Below are 22,393 nucleotides of genomic sequence, written 5' to 3'. Positions count from 1 at the left end.
ACATCCATTTACCAGGAAGAAGAGGAAGGGAACTATGCACAGCAGGGAAGGAAAGCTAAAGGGACAATAGTTGCACGTCTATCATGAGCAGCATGGCAAGTAGTCTCATCTCTCAGCTAAGACTGAATTTATCTTCAACTTCATTCTCATTTTGTAAAGAGTCAGTGACGTGTAGTGCTAGTACCGTGGTTATGCTGCACCGAGGACAAGAAAGAACAATTGGGCAGCTCAGCCCATGGAGGAGAGTGATAATCTACTAAGAGAACAATGAAATGCTCAGGAGGTACTTATACTACAAACATTTGATTTTTTCAGTTGAGTCAAAATTATTTATGTTTTTAATTTGACAAAATTAGCTTCTTTTTTTTTTATAACCACAATAGCTAACGCCTTTAACGCAAAGAAATTATTTTTAATTGAAAGTTTAAACAGTATGTGACTTTTCCACATTACTGTTATATATAATCTATATATGTATGCATATATAAGACCATACAATCTGTATACACATATTTGCTAAAAATTTATGAAAAATACAAGAAGAGAGGTCAGTAAGTGGAGAAGTAAGCACTGCTGCAAACATTTTGGTTTTCTTGAAAGAATAGTACTTCTAAACAAACAGGTGGCCTTAGGAAAAGAAAATTAGCAACAGATCCTTCACTGAATAGATTGACTGCAAGTTTCACAAATGCTTATAGCAAGCCATGGATCTGATCAAGTCTTCAGACCCTGCTGAATACATCAGTTGCCCCATACTAATTTTTTGGGGGAAGGAGGGAATAAATTAAGCTCTGTGTCACAGGAGTTCCAAAACTTCAGTGAGACAGAATCACCCCTGCTGAAATCAGTTTTAAGTTTGATGCTCAACAGAATCCTTCTTTATTACTGATTATTAGACATAGTAAGTTTCTCAGGGGAATAAAACTACCTCTACTGATTTTATCATGCCCTTTTCTTGTGAAATATTTCACTGAAAATAATTGGAAGCTAATGATGCTTCAGAGGACTCTCTATGCAAGTGAAAAAATAATAGGAAGAAATGTTATGTTTGAGACTACTTTTTTTTTCCACAGGATCCTTAGACATCCAATGGGAACTCTCAGAGCCACCAATCAATTAATTTTCTAATCTCTCTGTAATGAGCTTTTTTCTCCTTCAACCCTTGTTTGTCTCCTTTGTAGCAAACTTGCGTTTTGATTTACTTCATTTTCTAACATCTTAAAATGCAAAAGTGGAAGAAAAAGGGGAACTAGCCATACCAGAATAAAATATAGCATGTCTGTTCTTTAATTCGTTGGAACATGATAAGCTCAAAAAGTAGTATGCTAGGAAATGGATTTTGTCTGTCCTGAACATGTGAAAGTGTGAAGGTCATACTGGTAGTTTGCCCTGCATTGCTTTTAAACCCTCCAATATTCATTTTGACCTCTTCCTTATCATTCTAGTCATTTCTTCACACCCTGCACTGAGTTCATGGACAGCTCCCACTGTATTCCCACAGTATAAGAGGACTACTTGCAGATGAACAGAATATTAAATGGTCACTTAGACTGTTTTTTCCAAGAGATCTAAACAGGGCACATGAAGCCATCTTGAGGATATTAAAGGCATGGTGGTGTGGGTAAGAAAAGAAGAAAGAACGAATACAAAATGAAATAAAAAGTATTAGAATGGTGGTACTCTCAATTATCTTATTGGATATTTGGACTTGCCCAAAAATTATGAAACGTGGGTCTAGTTAGGATTTTAATCTCATTCAGCTTTGTTGATTAACCTGTTTCTACTCTTAAAATGAATTACACCATCTTGTGTCTCTACTGTATAATTTTATCAAGTAAGTGACAAATCATGCTGGCAGTGACAGTCTGCGCTGAAGTGGAATGTACAGTAAAATACGTTTTTCCTCAAATGAATTGTTGAAACCGTTAATCTTTATCTAAATGCCCATAATAACTGTTTTGTTCTGCATGGCAGTTGCGAGAAAAAAATGTCTTCCAGAGAGAACTTTGGCAGCCAATCTGCTTGTTAATAAAACCTGGAGAAACATTTGTGATTAATATAAATTACTAATTCCACTTTTAATGCCTAAACGTGACAGTGACTAATTTACACAGTTTCACTTGAGCTGCCACTGAGTATTTCAAGTGGGACTGTGAACAGAATGCTGTTGGACTGGTGTATGTTTCTCAGCACAGCTACCACAGGTGCAGTGCTGCAGATGAGGAACCCTATCTCTGGCAATCATTTCTAACCATGCTGGCTGATAGCTCTGCTTGGGCTGGGGGAAAAGGGTCAGGAGTGAAAGCTACCTAACACCTTCTCATTATAAGTTGGAAGTGGCACAATTTGTACAGATATGGGAGCTGGCTGCAGTAAACTGCATGGCTACGAGGCAGCTGTTGCTTCTGCTACCTAGTTGTCAGCAATTTTTTAATGGTGCAACAGGAGATATCTAAAATTTTTCCAATTTAAGTTTGAAACTCAGTACTACAGCAAAGAGTGCGGGCTGGAAGGTGGGCACTTAAGTGACCGTCACACAGACACTTGGTTCCTCAAAGGAAATTTTGTGATCGCATGGATTTCTCCAGCTAGACCTAGACATGACAACAGCACCATCAACGGTGCTGCATATCCATATCGAATAATATCCATATTTAGAGGCTTCAGACAACTAGTCTTAATATCTTTTTCTTATGTACTTTAAATGTGTTCTTACATGATTGTTCATTTGAAACTCCAGTAGCACTATAATTTGCCCACTTATATTCAAATGCTAACATAACAATTTAAAAAGTCTTGCAAAATACACGAAAATATAAGAAAAGAAATTGTTAAACAATAACCTACTCAGCTCACATTTGAACTATATAACACTGTCATGACCCTCACTGGAACATATATTTACTCCTGAATAAGCATGTGCTTTGCTTCTGCATTTCTCTCTGAGAAACAAATGTATTTTCTACCCTGCTGAGGCAACGATGGAGCTTGTACTGTGTTACTGCCCCCTTCACCCTCTTGATGATACTGCTTGCAGAAAGGACCTAATCAGATCCCACCTCCATGAAGCACCAATAAGAACTGTATACATAACTCCATGAACCTTATATCTCAGAGACATCTGAGGAAAAATGAGTTCATGACTTCTCTGCGCATCACCAGCCAGAAGCTGAGAGATGTTAATTCTAAGCCCTCTTCAACAGAAGAGGCTGCATTCTTTTACAGTCCCCAGGATGCCAGAGAAAGACACAATGTCTTTTTCAGCCTGAGGCTACTGTATTTCTGCTCAAGTTTTCTCCAGCTGAAATACTTGCACATTTGTACAGACAAACCCTGCTGCAGCTCCTGCTAAGGATCCTGATTTCAGTCCCTGTTCAGGGCTGTATGTTATAGAATAGCATAGCTGCATAGCTCATAGTTGAACGTCTTCCGCATAATGCTAAAATATTTGAGAGGAGTAGTCCACATGCAGTTTTAAATGCTGCAGGCATCACAATACAGGAAGAACACCTAGTATTACTAAAAACAGATCAGTCAAAAAACATGTAAGAAGAAATCCAAGCTTGTGTCTTCACAGTATTTCCACCTACAACTCTTAAAACATAGTACGTTAAGCCATTCTGGTTTTATTTTCCCTGAACACATTTTGAATACCACTAGGACTGAATTGTCAGGGCTCTTTAAATTGATTAATATACTGCCATTCTGATTACCCTTCAAATAATTAAGATCATTTCACCCCCAGAAGATCAGCAACATTAACATTATTCCCCATATCCATCATCAGGAGCCTGGTTACTTTTGTGCATAGAGGTATGGCACAAGTGAGATTCTGATACACCTGCAAGCCATTCTTAATTCCCCAAAGCAATGCTGTATCTAGCTGGCTATACCACTTGATTCCTTAAATATTAAATATCCACGATGTAAAGGGGAAGCCAGGGAGATTTCAGAGGCAGTAAAAATCTCATTTGGCCAATTATGTAGATCTCAGGATGACCTACTACTGTCCTGAAGGAAAGTGGAAACATTTGGAAGTCTGAAAAGATTTTTCTGATTTTTTTTTTCTTTTAGAATAAAGCAGTTCTATGCATTTCAGAACACACTGTAAAAAAACTAAGATACATAATTCTATGTAGTTTATATTGAATTGCCAAGAATCTTGGGACATAATAGTATCAACTGCATGTGGTCATTTTGAGCCTAGGGGCTCACTCATCCACCTTGTTTGAAAAGTTTTAAATACTGGGGAATAAAAAGAAAAAAAATGAGAATTACAAAATATTCTTCTGTTTTACAGCTTCCTCTAATATCAGAGCAAAAGCTAGTTTAGGAACAAATTTACTTCTCTTAAATATGAATAATTATGAAAACATGGAGTTCAATGCTAAGTATCACCTTATGAAACAAAGACCATCAGCAGTTGTTCAGAAGGTTCAAGCATTTGTTCACGGAGGGAGCTTGTCTTTGGTTTATCAGTAGCAGGCATGCATATACTCAATTTGTATCATGACACACAGACAGTGTGAGCAGAGAAAGCGCTGCCTTGGTGAGTTAGTCTGAGGAACAGGAAGACTAACATGCTGATGACATGGAGGCAATGAAGTACAACACTGTTATTCCAAATGTCACTGGTATGTTATTTCCATTTCTGTTGGCATCTGCTCCATGTTACAAAACACATACTTCCAATACAACAGCTCATTAAACAGGTTTCAGTTTGCTCAGAAATCAAATTAGAACAGTTACAGAGTTATAAGTCCTCACATAATTATTAATAATACTCTTCACTTCTATGAGTTCTTTCATCCAAGGAATCTACATGCTTCACCTTATTAATCTCATAACATCACAGTGAAGTACCACTGAAAAAGAGCCTCACCCACCACTGAAGTGCAGCCACCTCTGAGATGTGAAGTTGTAGCTGTTGAACATCAAAACTGATTTAAAGCAAGGAATGATGAATGGTCCATCTGTACAAAGGATTGAAAGGGCTGCATGCAATTCATTCAATTGTACTTCCAGCAGAACACTGGATTTGCATACTGAGAGGAAGTTGCAATGGGATTTTTACAAGAACTGCAAATGTTAAAAATTACTGTAATCCATAGACAGACACCAGTATTAGTAACCATTTAGTAACCACTCCTCTAAGGCAAGGAGGTCACATACAGCCTTATCAAGTTCCTAATCCTTCTTGGTGGTATAATCAATCTACCTTCCTAACCTTTGTGATTATTTAATCACATAACAATGCTCAATACCTGCTTTATTTTCCTACAGAATTAACTGGTTTTCTTCCAGCACATTAGATGAGAAGGAAAGAAGGATGGATGAAAAAAAGCTGTCCCTCACCCCTTCTATCTGTGGGCGCAGTCTCTCATTCTCCTAATGTCCAATACCAGCATTTCTATAGAAAGCAACACAAGTCACTGGTCTTCCTACAGGGGTTAAGATACAATACACTCATGAGACAGCTTTCAAAGCTACAAATGTATGGTATATCCTCCCCTCTTTTACATTTGTGCTGTTATCAGAATCTTAATGGCACCTGAATTTTTGAAGCACACAAATCCAAATAATCTTCTTTCAACTTGTTATCTGAAAGACATTCATTCCCTTTGAAAAACTGAAACAATAGAGACCAGCACCTCCATGGGTTCTCTCTTCATTTTCTTATATGTATTTCTCCCAAGTCCCAAATTATTCAACAGCTTTTAACGCTCCCTTTGAGGATTTTAACAACACTACCAACGTCAAAATCTATTAGACTCTAGTGATTGTTTCTGCTTTCTTTTTACCAGGACCAGCACTTAATTCTTCTGATGCTTTCTAACAGAAACCAGTCCTTTAATCTACACATTAGGCTAAGCATGAATTCCCTTTTAAAGGTCACCTTCCTTGTCTGTCTAATGTTATCACACAGAAAAAATTTTTAAAGTACACATTTATCAAACCCTTTCAATTGCTTTGATTTCATTCAGAACATCTCGAGTGATTCTGGTAAACCAGCTATCAAAGCAGGATTCATAGAAGAGTGGCATGTCTAAGCCCACTGCTGCCAAAGTAGCATCAGTGTTTATGCTGATCAGATCTTGATTGAAAGGTTAATGTGGGACCTTACAATAAACAACGTTTCCCCCAAAGAAAAGTGCAATTAACACATTAAAAATATTTGTAAATCCTTCAGCATCCCTTAATAGTGTTCTTTAGTTAACCTTCATTTTTTAGCTTTTGGTGCAAACTGGGATGTTTGTAGAGTTCCAAATGGGAACTTCTGACCTTATGTCTTCAAAAAGAAATAAAAACATGCAAACACCAGCAGTACCTGCATTACCTAATACCTGTGGAAATGAAGACAGACAGCCTTCTTTAATGCATTGAAAGACAAGTCTTCACTTTGAAAGCAAAACATTTGCTACTTAAGTAAACCATTGTCACCAGTAGAAATAATTTTTAATACAAGTTTAGCCTAAGGAGTAACTACAGTGACTCTGCTGCCTCCCATAGATGCTGAGTACAGTATGCCAAGACTTTCTAAAGCTAAAGTCCAAACTTTGTCCCAAGACAAATCTTAGACTTTGAGTCCCAAGACTGACAGAGCCAAGGGGTAAAAATATCCCAAGCCAGGCTTCTTATAGCCTATATTTTATTGATGTGAGGAAAAACAAGAACAAAAATGATAAAAATACAAAAACAAAACAAACAACAACAAAATAACCCCCCCACACACAACAATTATGGGCTTTTTATTACAGTTAGGGGCTACTTTTCATACAATTCCAGACTGCACTCAGTTGAAAAAGAAAAATAATCTGTTTTCATGTATGGATAGCCTAGTTTTGTCCATGCATATTGGTCAAGAACGCAAATAAAGATTTAGCCAAGGACTTTGTAAGACAACTAGCACTGGAAATCTACAGATGACTACCTGCCCTAATAATCATATAGACAAGTTAAACAAATGGGTATTTGCAAGAGATGCACAACATTTATCATAACTACAAACAGAACAGAAACCCCCAGTAATAAAGTATTGCTACTAAAATGGAAACTATTTTCTTCCCCACAACTGAAAAGATTCTCTGAAGAAGAATCAGTACTAGCTGCATCAATGAACATGAAGGAGCTATTCTTTGTTACATAAAAGCAGCTTTAAAGTTAGGCTGACAGTGTCTTCACATTTACGTTGGTAAATGCACAGATAAAACGTCTACCGTGCTTTCTTTGAATTTCCAAAATGGTATAAATTGCCATTTAAGCCAAGGTCAATTGGTTGGTTAAGAGATTTGACTTTACTGGACAGCTTAAAGTGAAATCATATATTCCAAGTGCTGGATGCAAGAAGGAAAAAAAAAAAAAAACGTTTAAAAACATTATTAGTTAACTATTGCTGTACTACCCCTGCTGGGATACAGTAATGAAAGTAGCTGTTGACTTCCTCAAAAAAAAAAAGGTAAGTAACCTAACTATCATGCCTAGTCATCTATGGCATCTATTAGATTGATTCTAACATTCTCCAGACTGCAACACTGGTTTCTTTATATTATCTCATTTTTCCAGAAGGAACTTCCTCACATAAATCAGACTCAAAAATTGAGAAAAACTACACTTACGCTCTCAGACAGCATCTCCTATCAGCAGACATACAGCCAGCAGTATAAGCCAGTTCTGAAAAAGCAGTATTTCCTGGTGTATATCAAGATGAAAAAAATGAGGGAAGTGTTTGGGGGAAGAGGAGGAAGTTAGGTAGAAGACAACTTTTATCAACAATTTATCTTTTCTGATAGGACAATATTACAGGTCATGGTCCTGTTTTGTGTTCCTATTACATCAATTCCATCCCATCTTACCTCTGGTACAATATATAGACATCCCTAAATTAAATAATCATTTGCAGTGAGTTGTGCCTCTGTGCATAACATTGACACCCACTAATACTAAGCTAGTGCTTGAGGAAGAGCAGTTAGCTCTATGAACCTGTTTAATATCACTCTTTGAGCACATGAAAAATATCAAAAAGCCCTGTTAGCATATGAGAGTTTAAAGATTTATCTGTAGTGTTCTCCCAGACAGCATTACAGGCAATTCAACCTTGCTCTACAAAATCTCTAAATTCTTGCTATACTCAAACTAATCCTAAAAAAAAAAAAAAAAAAAGTACAGCCAAGCTGGCAATCTGGGAATCTCCTCCAAGTTCTTAGCCACAGAAAGTCTTTCTTAAGTCTGTGTTAACTTTCATAAAAAGTGGCCAGTGCCTTTCCTATGCTAACTCCTGATTTGCACAGGGATATGTATGGTTCCTTTCTTTGATTTCTAAACTTTGCCCAAAATTCTTCATTACTAACCAAAAATCCCTATCACGACCACCACTACCACCAAACAGCGATTGTTTTATGTCCTCCTCCATCTCCAGTAATTCAGAGGTGAGGGCACCTAGAAAAGTGTTTCACTACAGATCCTGCCAGAAACATCTCAGGCAGAAAGGAGACAATACAAGCTACTCAACTCAATTGTAAGATTTTTAAAATATACTCACAGCTTTAAGACAACAAGCAAGTAACATTAACCTGGCCATAAACCACTGAGTTGCACATGACAAACTGCTAAAGGATTGTAGGACAAAGTGAAGGAAAAATAATAGAGCAAATAAATACTACATGCTTAAACACATATTCTCAAAACATGACAGAAGGCAGAAAGAATAAAGTGAAATCTCAACTTAAAAGTCATCTGAGACTGCTACTGCCTCAAAAAGAATTCAGCCACAGACCTTTTACTATTAACTAACTACTTAATTGACAGGCAAAGGTAAGACAGAAAGAAGTGGAGGTATTATAAATGCTCTTGTCTACATATTGTACAGTATGTTTTTTGAGTTACAGAAGCCTCCAGAAGCATGCAGATGGTTGCAGTGAGATAGCCCAACTACCTGGCAGATGTTTGTGAAAAATGACATCAGGACTCAAACAGTCCCACAGTTTTTAGAACATGTTGAGGACACCTTCCAGCCACAGAGATTGAACAGAAGAAAAACAATTTTGTATTTGAAATTCTGAAAATTCTCTTCAGGAAAAGAAGCTACGACCAGCAGGGTGGAATGTCATTTGAATAAAAGCCCTCAGGATAAAAGAGTCAGGAATTCAGGAAAAGAAAGAATTAATGCAGAGGAACAAGGACTATGGAGAACAAAGACAAATTTTAAGAAAATCAAGGCACGAGGTAAAAGCAGCTTCCCCACAAATACATTTTATGGGCAAAAAGAATACAGGAGAGTTTGATGCTACTTAAAGAACTGTATTTAAAACTCTAATTGCAACTTTACAAATTATTTCTTAATCACAAATTTAAGAACCATTAAAAATATTTCTAACAATAATTAAATACAAATCAAAAAGATCACACTAGATTACTGTGGTCAGGAGCAGTATGGTTAAAACAAACGCTTCCTGACTGTCATAAGCTTCGTACGAAGAAATGCATGACAATAAAAGAACAGTAAAAATGACCCATGATTAAAGGTGATACAAAGAAACGGAACAAGTATTCTGAAATAAAATCAGTAAAGACACATGCATGACATAAAACCAGAAAGAACCACTAACTAAAAGGTTACACAAACAAACCACATGTAAGAAAAGATTTTTTTTTTTTTAATTAAAGGAGCTATATTTCTCAGTAAGTATGGAGAAAGAACCACTTAACATATATTCAATAAAAGTTACCGGTAAACCTGTAAACAGCTAGCAAAATCCTTCAAGATCTTGCAGGGAAGTGAACAGCAGCAAGATAGTGACAAACAACAAACCTATCTGGGTCTCTTCAGGAAAAGGGTATAGGTGTATACAAGTAATAGTAGTCAAAGTGATCAAATGACTAAATAAACAACACATGTAAAATCTTGGAGGATAAGATGATAAAAATAGCATGGATTTGTTAAGAATAAATGCTGAATTATTTGATGGAATAACTAGACTGATGGCAAAGACGAAAGCAAATGCTACAGCTTACTATTAGTACAACTTCTGACCCTATGTCTATGATACATTACTCCCAAGAAAAGAGCAATTGACTAGCTTAAATCAGGAGAGGAGCTTGGTTTGGAAATTGCTGTCAGGATTCTTCATTAATCAGTACTAGTCTAGTTCTAGCTGTGTCTTCATCTTCCGATTTCATCATCTCTGTGTACTTGCCAAACTATTACTGATACTTTATTCCATATGTACTACATTAATAAAAATAAAACACCCATAATTAAGTTAAAGTAATGAAAATGATACCCTCATTTTGAATTAGATAACATTATATATTTCATGACCTTTTTTCCCCTTCCGTGCTTTTGTGTTCATCTTCCCTTCCACAGTACCCCATCCATCTTAACCTGCAAACCCAAAGTTCTTTTCCCTTCCAAATGGCATTAAAATCACAGTTATACCACTAAGTGGTTAGCTTCTGCTTTCACTAACTAACTTTCAGTTACTGCTGTTTCAGTAATAATACACTTTTGTCTGATATCAGATTAATATACAATAACTTTAGATGACTGTCTGCTAAGAACTATGTAAAAACTGAGACTTTGTGTCATGATTTATTATTTACTTTCCCCACTATGCAGTCCCTAACTAAAAGTTAATTTCTCTCTAAATATCTAATAACATTTTTTTTCTTTCAAAAGTAAGCTCAAACAGTACTTGTTGATCACATCTGCAATGATGAATTCAGTTCTTCGATATGAATTTGACATCAGCAAGCTAGATTTTTTCTTCCATTGTATTTTTCTGGCATGACTATGCAAAGAAGGGAGGTCCAAGGTCATCTGAGCAATATACAAAGGCATTGCATAATAAAGAAAAGTGGCATTTTCAAAAATCAACAGTTCAGAAAAGACACAGTGATTGTTTTCTAATTACTGCATTTCCTGAAAATAATAGAAGCAAGAGATACAAGTCACTTTCTTAAAAGGTAAAGGGAGATGATTTTCCAAAAGCACTAAAACAACAATAATTAAGTTAAATGCCTAACCAACCACTTAATCTTTTTGTCTTCCAGAGGTCTACACTACCTGACATATTTTGTGTCCTTATATATCCTTAATATAACAGGCTACGTGGTCAGCTTTCCTCTGTCGTGGAGAGAGGGCAAAGATTTAAGATCTGATGAGGAAAGGAAACTTTCCCTGCCAGAGCACTGATTTCCTCACCATGAAGATACAGAGAGGTAGCAGAGGCAGTCTCTGCAGCCTGCACTAGAGCCTGCTGACAATTTTGATGAGGAAATAAGGAACAATGTTTCACCACCTCATTTCTTCAGCACAGACCAGTAGAAAAACATACCAGGATGGTCAACTCTCCCCAGAGAAGCTTTTTGCCTTTAATTGTTGCTATGATTCCTGTAACTGCAGCATTACCAACCTTGTTACTGTCCCCAGCACACCAAAGGCTGAAAGGGGAAAATACTTACAATAGAGAAAAGGAGGCAAAACACCTTTGTGTCTCTGAAACATGGCTAAAAGATTAATTTCAGTGAATACCAGGCCAATAAGCTACAAGTAAATGAACACCTCTTTACTGCTAATTTTTTGCTATTTTACCTTTCATTAAAAAAATAATTCCATCTAAACTCAGTTGAATATCATAAAGCTCTTCATATTTTAAAGCACTTTGGAGCAATTATTTTGAAGGGAGCCCTTGACAGTTAAATGAGTCAGTTAAATGAATGTTATAGAAGATACATAATGATTTTTAGCGAAATATTGAATCTAACCAGAAATGAGGAAAACCAGGCATAAGCACCCTGGGTGTATTTGAATAATAATGTCTTGCTTGAGAGTTCTATGGATTTTGTATATTCTAACAATGAAGCTATTAGCTAGGTAGACCAAGCTGAGGTTTCTCTCTCTTTTTTTTTCTTTACCTTCTTGTTTGATTTTAACCTTTATAAAAAATTTCTGCATCTTTTTTTTTTAATTTAGAAAATCAATGTGGATTATTTTTTTTTAATGCTTGCAGGTACTGGTGTCATCACTGTGCTACATTTTATTGCAAACACATGATGGTAAAGAGATTTCATTCCTTAGATTGAGTATGTCTGCTTGTTTTAATGATGATAATCAGAAACTAAATTAAAAACAAAACAAACAAACAAAACCCCACAAAATCCAGTGTTTACATGGGGTCCAATATTAGAGTTTTGAGCAATACAAACCCCCTGTTTAAGTTAAGGGGAAGTTTTTGTGCATTATGAGAGTAAGACTAGGCACACACAGTACAGATTTATTTATCCTAGAACATTATCTCCATAACCCTCATTTCTTAGTTTGCTGCAAAATCTGAGATGGCATCAAGGTTTTACATGACTTCTCATCATCATATTAAAAAACATCACCATATTTAAAATTGTAAGCAATATTACTGTTGGCTATTATTATTATTATTGTGCTTCAGCACAAGAACAAGGCACTGTTCTGCTCCTGCTCAACTGCCACCCATTAGAGGATTTTGTTTGCTGGAAGAAAAATGAACGGATTGAAAACAGTCCGCTAGGAATGCATTTCCCTGTAGATTTTGAAAGGAAAAGGAAAAACTTCAATGCTGAACAAATGAGGCTGAAAAACAGGGATCATACATACCGAGTTTCTCTGGTGAAATGAGGTGGAAGGTCTGTTTCACAGCAGAAAGGCCAACCACACATACAAAGGCAATATTTATTGGAACCTACAGTCTGCCTAAAGCTTTCAGCTCTCTAGCTGAACACTAAAAACTACCAAAAAAAAACACTACTGAAACAGTCACAACCTGTTAGGAAGCAGAAGATTCAGGTCCGAAACAAACTGATGAGATGAGATCTTTGTTGGGGGATCAACCAAACAAAGCGAAGCCCCAGCGGTCTCCGAGCTCCCCCAGGTGTGGGTGCAGGAGCGGGCTGGCAGCTCAGGGCACCACTGCAGTGCTGCACAGGGCAAGGGCCATCGGCATCATCTGCCCGCCCGCGGCACCCCACATGCTCCACACTCCCTGAAACCACTGCTACGAGAACATGGCAGGATGAGAAGGAAGGGAGCAAAAGGCAACACATGGCTTGATGCTAGGAGTGCTTGCCACGGGGAATTACGGTTTTGAATACTGCTGGACATGGGCAGGTATACTGCTCAGAAACCACACAGACCTCACTTTCCCTGGATGATAAACTTTACAGAGACGAGAATACTTAAAGTGAGCAATTAAGAAAAACAGAGATAAGAATACTGAAACTGAGCAAATAAGAAAATCCATGAATTTCACACACAAGCTATTTTTCCCCATATCTGGGACGAGCTTCCACCCTTCCCTCCTCGCCTCCTCCACTTCAGTGTGTTGCAATAAACGTAGCAGCCCGTTTTGCTTTAAAAGTCAGCCACGGTTCAGCGAACAGGCTGACACGCTATTTCATGTGAGAAAAGAAGCTGTGATTTAATCTCATTTCCACTAGCTAGATTCCTAGCTAATGTATCTGGGGATAGTTAAGCCTGTGTTCACTGTAAAACGTCTGCATTGGCCCTCTGCATTTCCACAGAGCATAGGTGAAAAATTAGCTAGGTTTCTTGCACTTGCTAGGCAACAACGGTAAATCTCCATATACTCACAGATGTAGAAATACTCCCGGCCTGGCCTGAACTCAAATCCTAGTGAGAAGGGCGTGAAGAGCTGGAATTTTTCTGAGAACTTCAGCGGTCCATTTGGGGAGTGTGGCCGATTGCACTCCCACCTCTTGAACCCTTTGGAGGTGTGATCGCAGGAGCTGTAGCCGTCAAAGTTCACCATGTACAGAACATAGCGTTCGGTCTTATCTTCTGGCACTGAATCTTCGTAGTGAGGGCAGAACACATCCAGGTAGTCATTGATGCACACATCGATGTGGTAGTCACCCTGCTGGAATCTGAAATCAAAGAAAGAGTTCAGACATAAGCACAGTTAATGCAGGATGACCTTGTTGCAGGATAACGTTCTCGTAAAGGGGGCATCACTAATGTAATTTCACTTCACTCCAGCCACGCACATTCACTCTCTAAACTAACCCTTAATATTCACCAGAGCTATCAGAGACTGCTTGTGCAGGACTATGGTTATATGACTTTCTGGATAAAGGTTTTGTTCTTTTTTTCTGACAAAATGAGTTGTCTCATGCTAACGCACACCAAGTTACAGACTATCTCTCCCTATGTCTTTATTGAATAAACAAAGTCTCTGCTTTTTGTTTATTTATTTATTTTTATTAAATTGGAGGGAGAAGCAAGAAGAAACAAAGAAGCCAAAACTGTATCAGCCTCCCCATACCAGTGCCTATATAAACATATACCTGTGCAGAAAAATAAGCAACCCAGGCATGCCCTTTTCTATAAATCAGGCGGTAGTCACCCCTGTGTTGAAAGCCGACTTGACTATAAGAACTTACAGTTACTGCAAGAGCACAAACAGGTTTACTCTCTTCATGATTAGCAGCAGTTTGTCAAGACGCAAAGAAAACCCTGTATTGCTTTTTAAAGATATTTGAAAAGCACTACAACTCCTTTGCCAGAAGTACATACTGGAGACGTCACTTTGCTCAGATAAAAGGATTCTGGGATACGAATTATCAGCTCTCAGCCTAAGGTGACAGGTCTGAATAAATGCCAGCTGAGAAATGCAGCGCAAGGCACCAGCACAGATGCACTTTATTATTATTACTATTACTGAGGAGTCCTCAGAGGCGTGGGATTCTTGTTTTTTTGGGGATGTGTGTGTTCTTTTTCTTTCCCTCCATGTTTCACATACGTTACTTTCCTAACGCCTGCCGTAGAATCTGGAAGAAACTATGGGAACAAATTCACTGCCTCCATGGGAGCTTATACCGTGATGGATTTAATGATTCCATAAAGCAGGTCTGTACGTCTATCAGACTCCCTGGGGCTGCCAAAGAAACCAACCACTGACCTGCTCCACATCAGGGAACTGGGCTACTTGTAGCTCCTCTCTTTCGCGGCTGCAGTTGTCAAGTGTACCACAGAGCAATAAAAAGGCCATGACAGATTTAACTATAATACTTCTTTTTAGCTGAGGGGCATATTTTAAACACCTGATGGGCTTGAAATCTGCCATCTGGAGCCTTCTATCTAATTTCAGAGAAAAAGCAATGATCTGCTGGCCCTCCAAGGATAAATTCAGAGCAAACTATACCTTTTCATATCCCTACAATAATTTAGCTTCAATAAAATAGCTTTTTAAAGGAAAAAAATTGAACACGCATCAAGGCATGATATATCTGTATAATTTCAGCCAGTGCACAGACTCAGAGTTCCATTCTGAAACAAGAAGTCTTTCTTTTCTTAAACACAGTTCTTTCACGAAAATTCACATTTATCTAAATCATTAGTTAAAAATCTATTTTGTGCTCCAGTGCTTTCAAAACCTGTCACACAAACAGATACTGTCTTAACACACTTACAAAAACGTACTGTTTTGAAACTGGTGCCTGTTCTCTGTATCAGTTAGCAGTACACCATTTCTTACTAGTTATAAAAAGAAATATCTAATAAGTTGAAAACTAGGAGGCTTTATTCTAGCAATGATAACTCTGTTTTTGTTTTGGCTGCATTTTTTTAATTACATTTTTTATTTGATTTTGTAACTAGTAACTAAAATGATAATTAATATGTGCATATATACATGTACATTTATTTTAAATTTGCATGCTTCTTATTCTCAAGCCCACCTCTCATACCACCCTCTGCCTTCACAATAATGCTTAATCATGGTTTTGTGACAGAAAATGCACACGTTTCGAACTAAGACTAAGAACTAGATTTAAGTAACTGTAGACATTCAGGATCAGACTGGTCTCCTTAACACTGGATTTTAACAATACAAATAACCTCATGCAAACTGCTTCTCCAGACTCCCTTTAAGTCAATGGAGAGAAATAGGGACTTTGAGTCCAATTCTTCTGACCTGTTTTGGCCCAACATGCGCTGGGGTGAGAGAGATCTCACTCCAGGGGCAGCTGTTCCTCTCCTTTAACTACAAGGAGACTCTAGACAGATGGAATCTATACTGTGAATGTCTGAATTTGAAAGGGTGAATCTGACCACGCAGTCCACGATATTGGAGATTATAAACACACAGAGCCTGAATTTGTGATCACACATTAAATCCAAGTTAGCAAGGAAATCAAACTTGAAATCTGCACCAGTGACCCGTGCTCCAAGCACTGCACACAAGGAGCTTGCCTGACACCCTTTTGGCAAGGTCCCCTCCTGTATTCCTGTTCAACAAACAAAACCACAACACAACCATCACCTTTTGCCACAGGTTCATTCTGATTTCTACTAACCCAAGAGCTGAAACAGCTGAGCGTCCCAGGATGCCCTTGGCCAGCCCAGCACAGGTGGACACGGGAGCAAGAAGCAAGCACTGGCTGCAGAGCCAGCCTGAGGCCCAAGTACTCAGCTATGTACCTTTCATCCTGCTGCCTTTCCCTTCCTCGTCACCCCTCCCCTGCTCTGCCACTACTTTCAACCCACAGACATCTGAGGTGGCCTGCATGCATTTGCATTCGTGCCTCTAAAAACGGAGGAAGACTGTGTGTATTTCAAGTGATCTGAACTGGCTGATCTTAGCTGATATTGCTGGCACAGCAGTGAACATGGTCCAGGGAAAACATGTACCAAGGTATTTTATTAAGCAGCTCTGAGCGAAGCCACTTCACTCTGTAGAGCAACAGCAATACTGAGAAGAGGTTATTAGCCAACCAAGAAGCAGAAAGCAGGTATTTATTTATTTCTTCTCTCGTAATGTCTTAAAGAACTCAGTAATCAAAGACTCAGCATGAGTACTTTACAGATGTAGAACAAATTTTGTTTTTCCAAAATAGGCTACAAAATCTGCATTGTGCGTGTTGGAGTGAACAACGAGACAGTTCCTGCTTCTACAATTATAAAGAGTTATTTTCCTGAAGAGAAACCAAAAAGGCTTCTGACATGAGCAGGAAGGCACAGGGGTGGCCATGGATAACTCACAGCAAAACTCATCAGCTCAGACTCCTCAAAGCTATTAAAGGGAAAACACTCCGGAAACACATTTCCAAGAATTTAAAACTACATCCAAAAGGAAAACACATTTACAGCCAAAAGCCTCTTAGTAGTAGCGTAAAGTCAGGCATTGGAGTGAAACCAAAGTTCACTTCAAATGAAAGTATTTATCAGTGTTTAGCCACACACACGTGTCAAAGAGCATAACATGTAAAGGGAAGGTGGGATCTGTTTACAGATATATTTGGAGAGATGACAGGAACAAGACTTCCTACAGACTGTATATAATAATAATGCATTTCTCCCTTCTTCCAGTCTCTTTCAACATAGAATGCAAAGCTTACTTTTCAACACATCTCTAGCAATACTACTGACTTTCCTTTTCCTTTCCTCAGTTAGGTTTTCATCGTGTCCTGGGAGGTCCTCATCTGGACCCCTGAGCACTTCTGGAACCAAGTGGTAATCAGGATCTTTATAGATCCTACTATGAATAATAATAATAATATTAAAAAAAAAAATCCTATCTAGATTTTGTGTAACAGAATACAGTGGTGTGGTAGAAACCAATCAAAAAGGCTTCCCCAAAACTCAGGGTATGCAAATCTTCTCAGAAATACTGCCATTTGTCTCCCTGGACTCTGCCTTACACATAGAAAAACACAGCTATTCTTCAAACATAATTAACCTTTGTTTAGTGTCAGGTGGCATTCAAACAGTGTCTTGGAAACTTGCATAGTACAAGGCTACCTATTAAGCAGTACAGCTATAAAAGCTATTTTCAAGACAGAGACAGATAGTTAAGTAGCTTCTAAACCAAAACATTACCATAACCAACAAACCATCAGCTTGCTATGCAAAACTTGCACACAGCTTCTAGCAAAGACTGTCCCTGTGAATGTTTCTGGGTTCAAGTGCCACTGCACAAATACCCAGGTATTCAGGATGCAAAGAAAGAAATTCACAGTAATTTTAACTGGAGAACTATAAGACTAGCAAAACATTTTCAAAGTAATTTTATCTTCTATATTCTGTTTATCCATTAATGGAAGTGAAAGTACACAATCTGTATGCACACTTCTCTTCATAATTTGAAGTTCTGAAGCATATGTGGCTCATTTTGAATTTAATAGCTTTGCTGGTCACTGAAACAAGTGATGATTTATTTAAATAGATATTTAGAATGCAACAACAGTTTTGTTTGTTGGGTTTTGTTCCTTTTTTCCTTTCTTTCTTGGAATAAAGGCTATAAAAAATCCAGTTTAAAAACAGCACAAATAACACTAATTGCCCATTATCATTTAGATAGATAAACAATTGCAATAGCTCCTGCTTTTTGCTTCCCATAAAAATCTTATTAGTTATATTCTATCATCCTTCCTGTAAAATCGACATGCCAGATGCTCTACTTCAAGATAAGTGTACTGGAAAATTTTCTTTTTACTATGTCAACCTTTCTTTATTTTAAACCTGTTCTATCAAATGCATGCAGCAAGGCTTCATTGTGAATCCAGGAAAAAAATAAATAAAATAACTGCTTTAAGTATGAATTATGAAATTCTGGTCTTCAAGTCTGGCATCAGAAATGATCAGATGCAAATGGCCCTGATTCTGCTGCCTGGAACACCAACAAACAAAGGACACTGCCACGGCTGAGTGTCTTATACCAGTTGCCCTGCTCTCAAATGATAATCTAAAATGCAAAGCAACATCAACAATATTCAGTGAATAGAATTATTCTTTGCAAACTATAATTAGCCATAGTTTTCAGAGCACAGCAAAAAGATACTTGTCCTTTTCCAAAGGAAAGAAGGCTTCTCTGAGCAGCACACGTGCACACCCCTGCAACTGCTGGTCACTTAGATCCTTATTTTTACTTTTTTGGCCACTAAGCAAATTTTAAATAAATTTAAGGAGACAGACAGGTCTCAGAGAAAAGTATATTCCTACAAGTATCATATAAAAAGGAGCTAGGAGAGATCCTGTAAGTGTCCCAAAAAAGGCTGAACTGCCATTAAGTGCTAGACGACAAACGTTTTCCACAAGTGCTATAGCCTAAGGAAAAGCTTCAACAGGAAAAATATTGAAATAGGTTGAAAATTCAGTTTATTTTTGTTAGCTAGTTATGAAGCCACTTGGATAATTTATTAGTATTGGAGTTGGGAGTATAACGTAGGTATTATATATATACAATGCAGAGACGAGTACAAAGTAGGTATTTGTATATGCAGTAATACAAAAAACACAAACATTTTCTGCAAAACTTTAATGTCATTTAAAATGACACCATTTAATCGCTCTTGGGATTTGATAATGTCACTTATTTACCATCTACACTGAGTTCACTTACATTTTTTGTGTCTGTTTAGGTGGCAAGCATAGTGCGTTACTCCATCCCAAACTCTACTCACGTGCTGTGACTGTAACACAGCAGGGTAACTTGTGCCTCGTTATTCTTTCTTCTTTTAGACATCCCAAGCCCTCTCATTTCAACTAAGTTAAAGCTCCTATGTGTGATGGGGGAAATCTTGTGGCTGTTAATTATCTGAGGGGTTGTGGGATTAAGTGCACCATTTTACTGCAGATAATTTTAAAGATGCTATTTCTGTGGTACGCAAAAATAACCTCTTTAATGCTCTTCTGTTCTTTTCACTGGCTTTGTCACAATATTTAATAAACTCTGTTCCCATAGCTCTGCTGACATCAACAATGATTCTGATGCACAAACAATGAAGTAATCAAAGAGTGATTTTAATTTTAGCTCTATTCTAACCAAAAGCAAATTCAACATCTTCCAGATGCTAAGTGAAGTGGGTTCACTAACCAGTGACATTTTAGATCTCTAGCAGGATATTACTACCCTGAGCAAGCAAACAAGAAAAAAAAAAAAAAAAAAAAGGAAAAGAAAAAAGGGGGGTGGAAGAAAAAAAGAAAAATAACAACAAAAAACCAACACCTATTATGAAGGAGCTGTCTGTGACCTTTTAGTCTTTAGGTTACAGTTTCACAAGTTAAGACAAGCTCAAAATACCGTGAAAAAAGCCTCTGTAGGAAGTGAAACACTGACAAAATTGACAGAGAAATAACTAATCAAGGCTGTTGTTCAAAAAAACAGCATTCAAGAATTATGCCTAGACAAGACTGCAAGTTAAGTACACAATGTAGAAAGAAACTTATTCTCTTGTCATTAAGTTCTCTATTCAATTACCATTTATTGGAGTAATTAAACACTGGGAAAGGATGCCAGGCTAATTGTTAGATTATGATAATTACCCAGCTTTGCTGTGCTACAGCTGATCAAAATAAGATGTGGTCACATGCACTCAGCTAAAGCTTCTCTGCAATCATGGGGCTTCCATGGGAAACTTATTACTATAATAAGGCCACTTATTACTAGTTCATTATCAATCAGGCAGAGAAACTTATTATTTGCAACCTTCGTTTTACTTTCCCACCCGCTCTGCCGGAACAAGTCTCCCAAAAGGTTGCACCCAGGTCTCTGCCTTTGGCTGGCTCCCTTCCATCACAATTACACAGCTGAGCAGAATCAGGCTCCTGCACTTGACAGACTTCATCATACTCCCAATTACTGTCTCACAGCCAGCTGCAAGAGCCTATCACATTTCTCAGAAGAGCTGAGTGATCTCCATGAGATTCACCCCATAACTATCTGTTGGAGATTTACCTTCCCCTTTTGTTCCTGCTATGTCTATTCCCTGCCTGACAGATTTCACACTGCTTGGATTGAACCAAAAACAAATATCCTAAACAAACATAAATTAGAAAGAACAGAATTGTGTTAAGCTGGGCTTCACGAGAAAAGCACCGTCATCACATGGCTTGCTTCCCCACAGGATCTCATGCCCTTGTCCCTTCTTATCAGCCAGTGGTACAAGAGACACATTGTGTTTTCTTATTGGGAGGAATGGTTTTCCTTCTTGCTGTATAACAGGATTCTGATCAGTTGCCATCCTATCTGGTACTTTCTACTGTCTATTTAAATGAGACACATTACTTCTCCTGTAGGGAACAGACATGGGAAGAAATATGAAACAAATCAGCTTCAACTGGCATTGAGGTTTTTAAAGAAAAGAACTTGTTAAGCACCACGTGGCTTTGAGGAATAAAAGAATGTTTGGCCAAACCAGAAAAAAAAATCACCAAAAAATACCAACCTCATGGCAATTATTTTTATTCTGTGCTGATGAAAAAACTAGACCTTTTGAAATGTCAGAAGCACCAACCCCTTCATACCCAATTGATTTGGAAATTCTCCTTGGATGTGACAGGCCAAAGTTTATAACATTGGTAAGGTAAGGTGAGTGCTCGAGCTTCACTGTCTGGAACTTCATTTCCCCCATGGAAGGCTAGCCTGTAGCTGACCACTTTAGAACCTTTCAATTCTCTTAACCTCCAGAACTAAGAAACCTCCTCAAAACCAGTCTGCTAAAAATCTTTAACTTTCTGAAAACTTTGTATATACATATATATATATAATATACTATTATATAATATATATACACAATCTCCACTTTCTTAAAAAATAAAACCTGATTGTTGAAAACTTCCTAATGTGCCTTGACTGAAATATATCCTCTGCAAAAAGAAGAAAGCCTACATCTGAAAGGGGGAGGTTTCTATAAGCAGAATCATGGCAAAAAGACTATAAAACACAGGAGGAAAGAGGAGGTTTGAATGGGAAACGGATATATTTTATTTTAAATTTAAGAGTTCTCACAGTGACATATATTAATTCCATTAACACAAAAGACTTGAAATACCTTGTTTTCAAATTTAAATTGTGTCCTAAGTTACCAATGGAATCAAATGTAGAAGTACAGACCCACTTTTATTTATTTTTATTCTTTAAAAGCTCTTTAAGGAATAAATTGTTCAAAAATGTGTTTATTCCACTCACTGTTAATAATTTCCTCCTTACACTCATAACTGTGTTTATTTGTACAGCTGGGTCCTATATTGACTTTTTATAGCTGGCACTGCAGAAAGATATATGTTCAGTGATAATGCAAACATTAAAAAATAGAAACTAATTGCTCTTCCCTGAGTAGATATGAAGGAGGGGGAAAATAAACAAATCAACATTTATTTCCCACCTATAAACCTGAGAGTACTCCAGAGATTCTCAACTACTGCAACACCCTCATCCACTTAACTTCCCATCATTCTGGACCTCCTAATCGATAAGCTGGACATTTTTCATTCCGTTTATTAAAACTGTTTCCTCAGACTCTGCATTTGTAAAAGGACTTTGGTTCAAAGCTTGCATACACAACCTTTGCCTGATCCCTCAGAATTTCTGTTTTGCTGCAACTTCTGAAGAGAAGCCTGGGGGCT

The 22,393-nt window shown here is 37.6% G+C and overlaps 1 protein-coding gene across 6 annotated transcripts in view; it reads right to left on the bottom strand.

The window, feature by feature from the left end:
• Positions 1–22,393, bottom strand: part of EFNA5 (ephrin A5) — a 210,842-nt gene that overhangs the window by 26,232 nt on the left and 162,217 nt on the right. For 4 of the 6 annotated variants that reach the window (XM_080572840.1, XM_080572843.1, XM_080572842.1 and 1 more), the window contains exon 2: positions 13,622–13,914. In XM_080572840.1, the coding sequence (XP_080428966.1) occupies positions 13,622–13,914 (293 nt within the window). Of the gene's footprint in view, positions 1–13,621; positions 13,915–14,948; positions 14,975–15,962; positions 15,995–22,393 lie in introns of those variants that run through there. The other 2 variants (XM_080572844.1, XM_080572845.1) reach the window with 2 other exon arrangements.

The sequence above is a fragment of the Anser brachyrhynchus genome, assembly GCF_964034855.1.
Source record: "Anser brachyrhynchus genome assembly, chromosome: Z".
Lineage (NCBI taxonomy): Eukaryota > Metazoa > Chordata > Aves > Anseriformes > Anatidae > Anser > Anser brachyrhynchus.
Note: the sequence above shows the minus strand (reverse complement) of the source record. Positions and strands in the feature narration are given on the sequence as shown.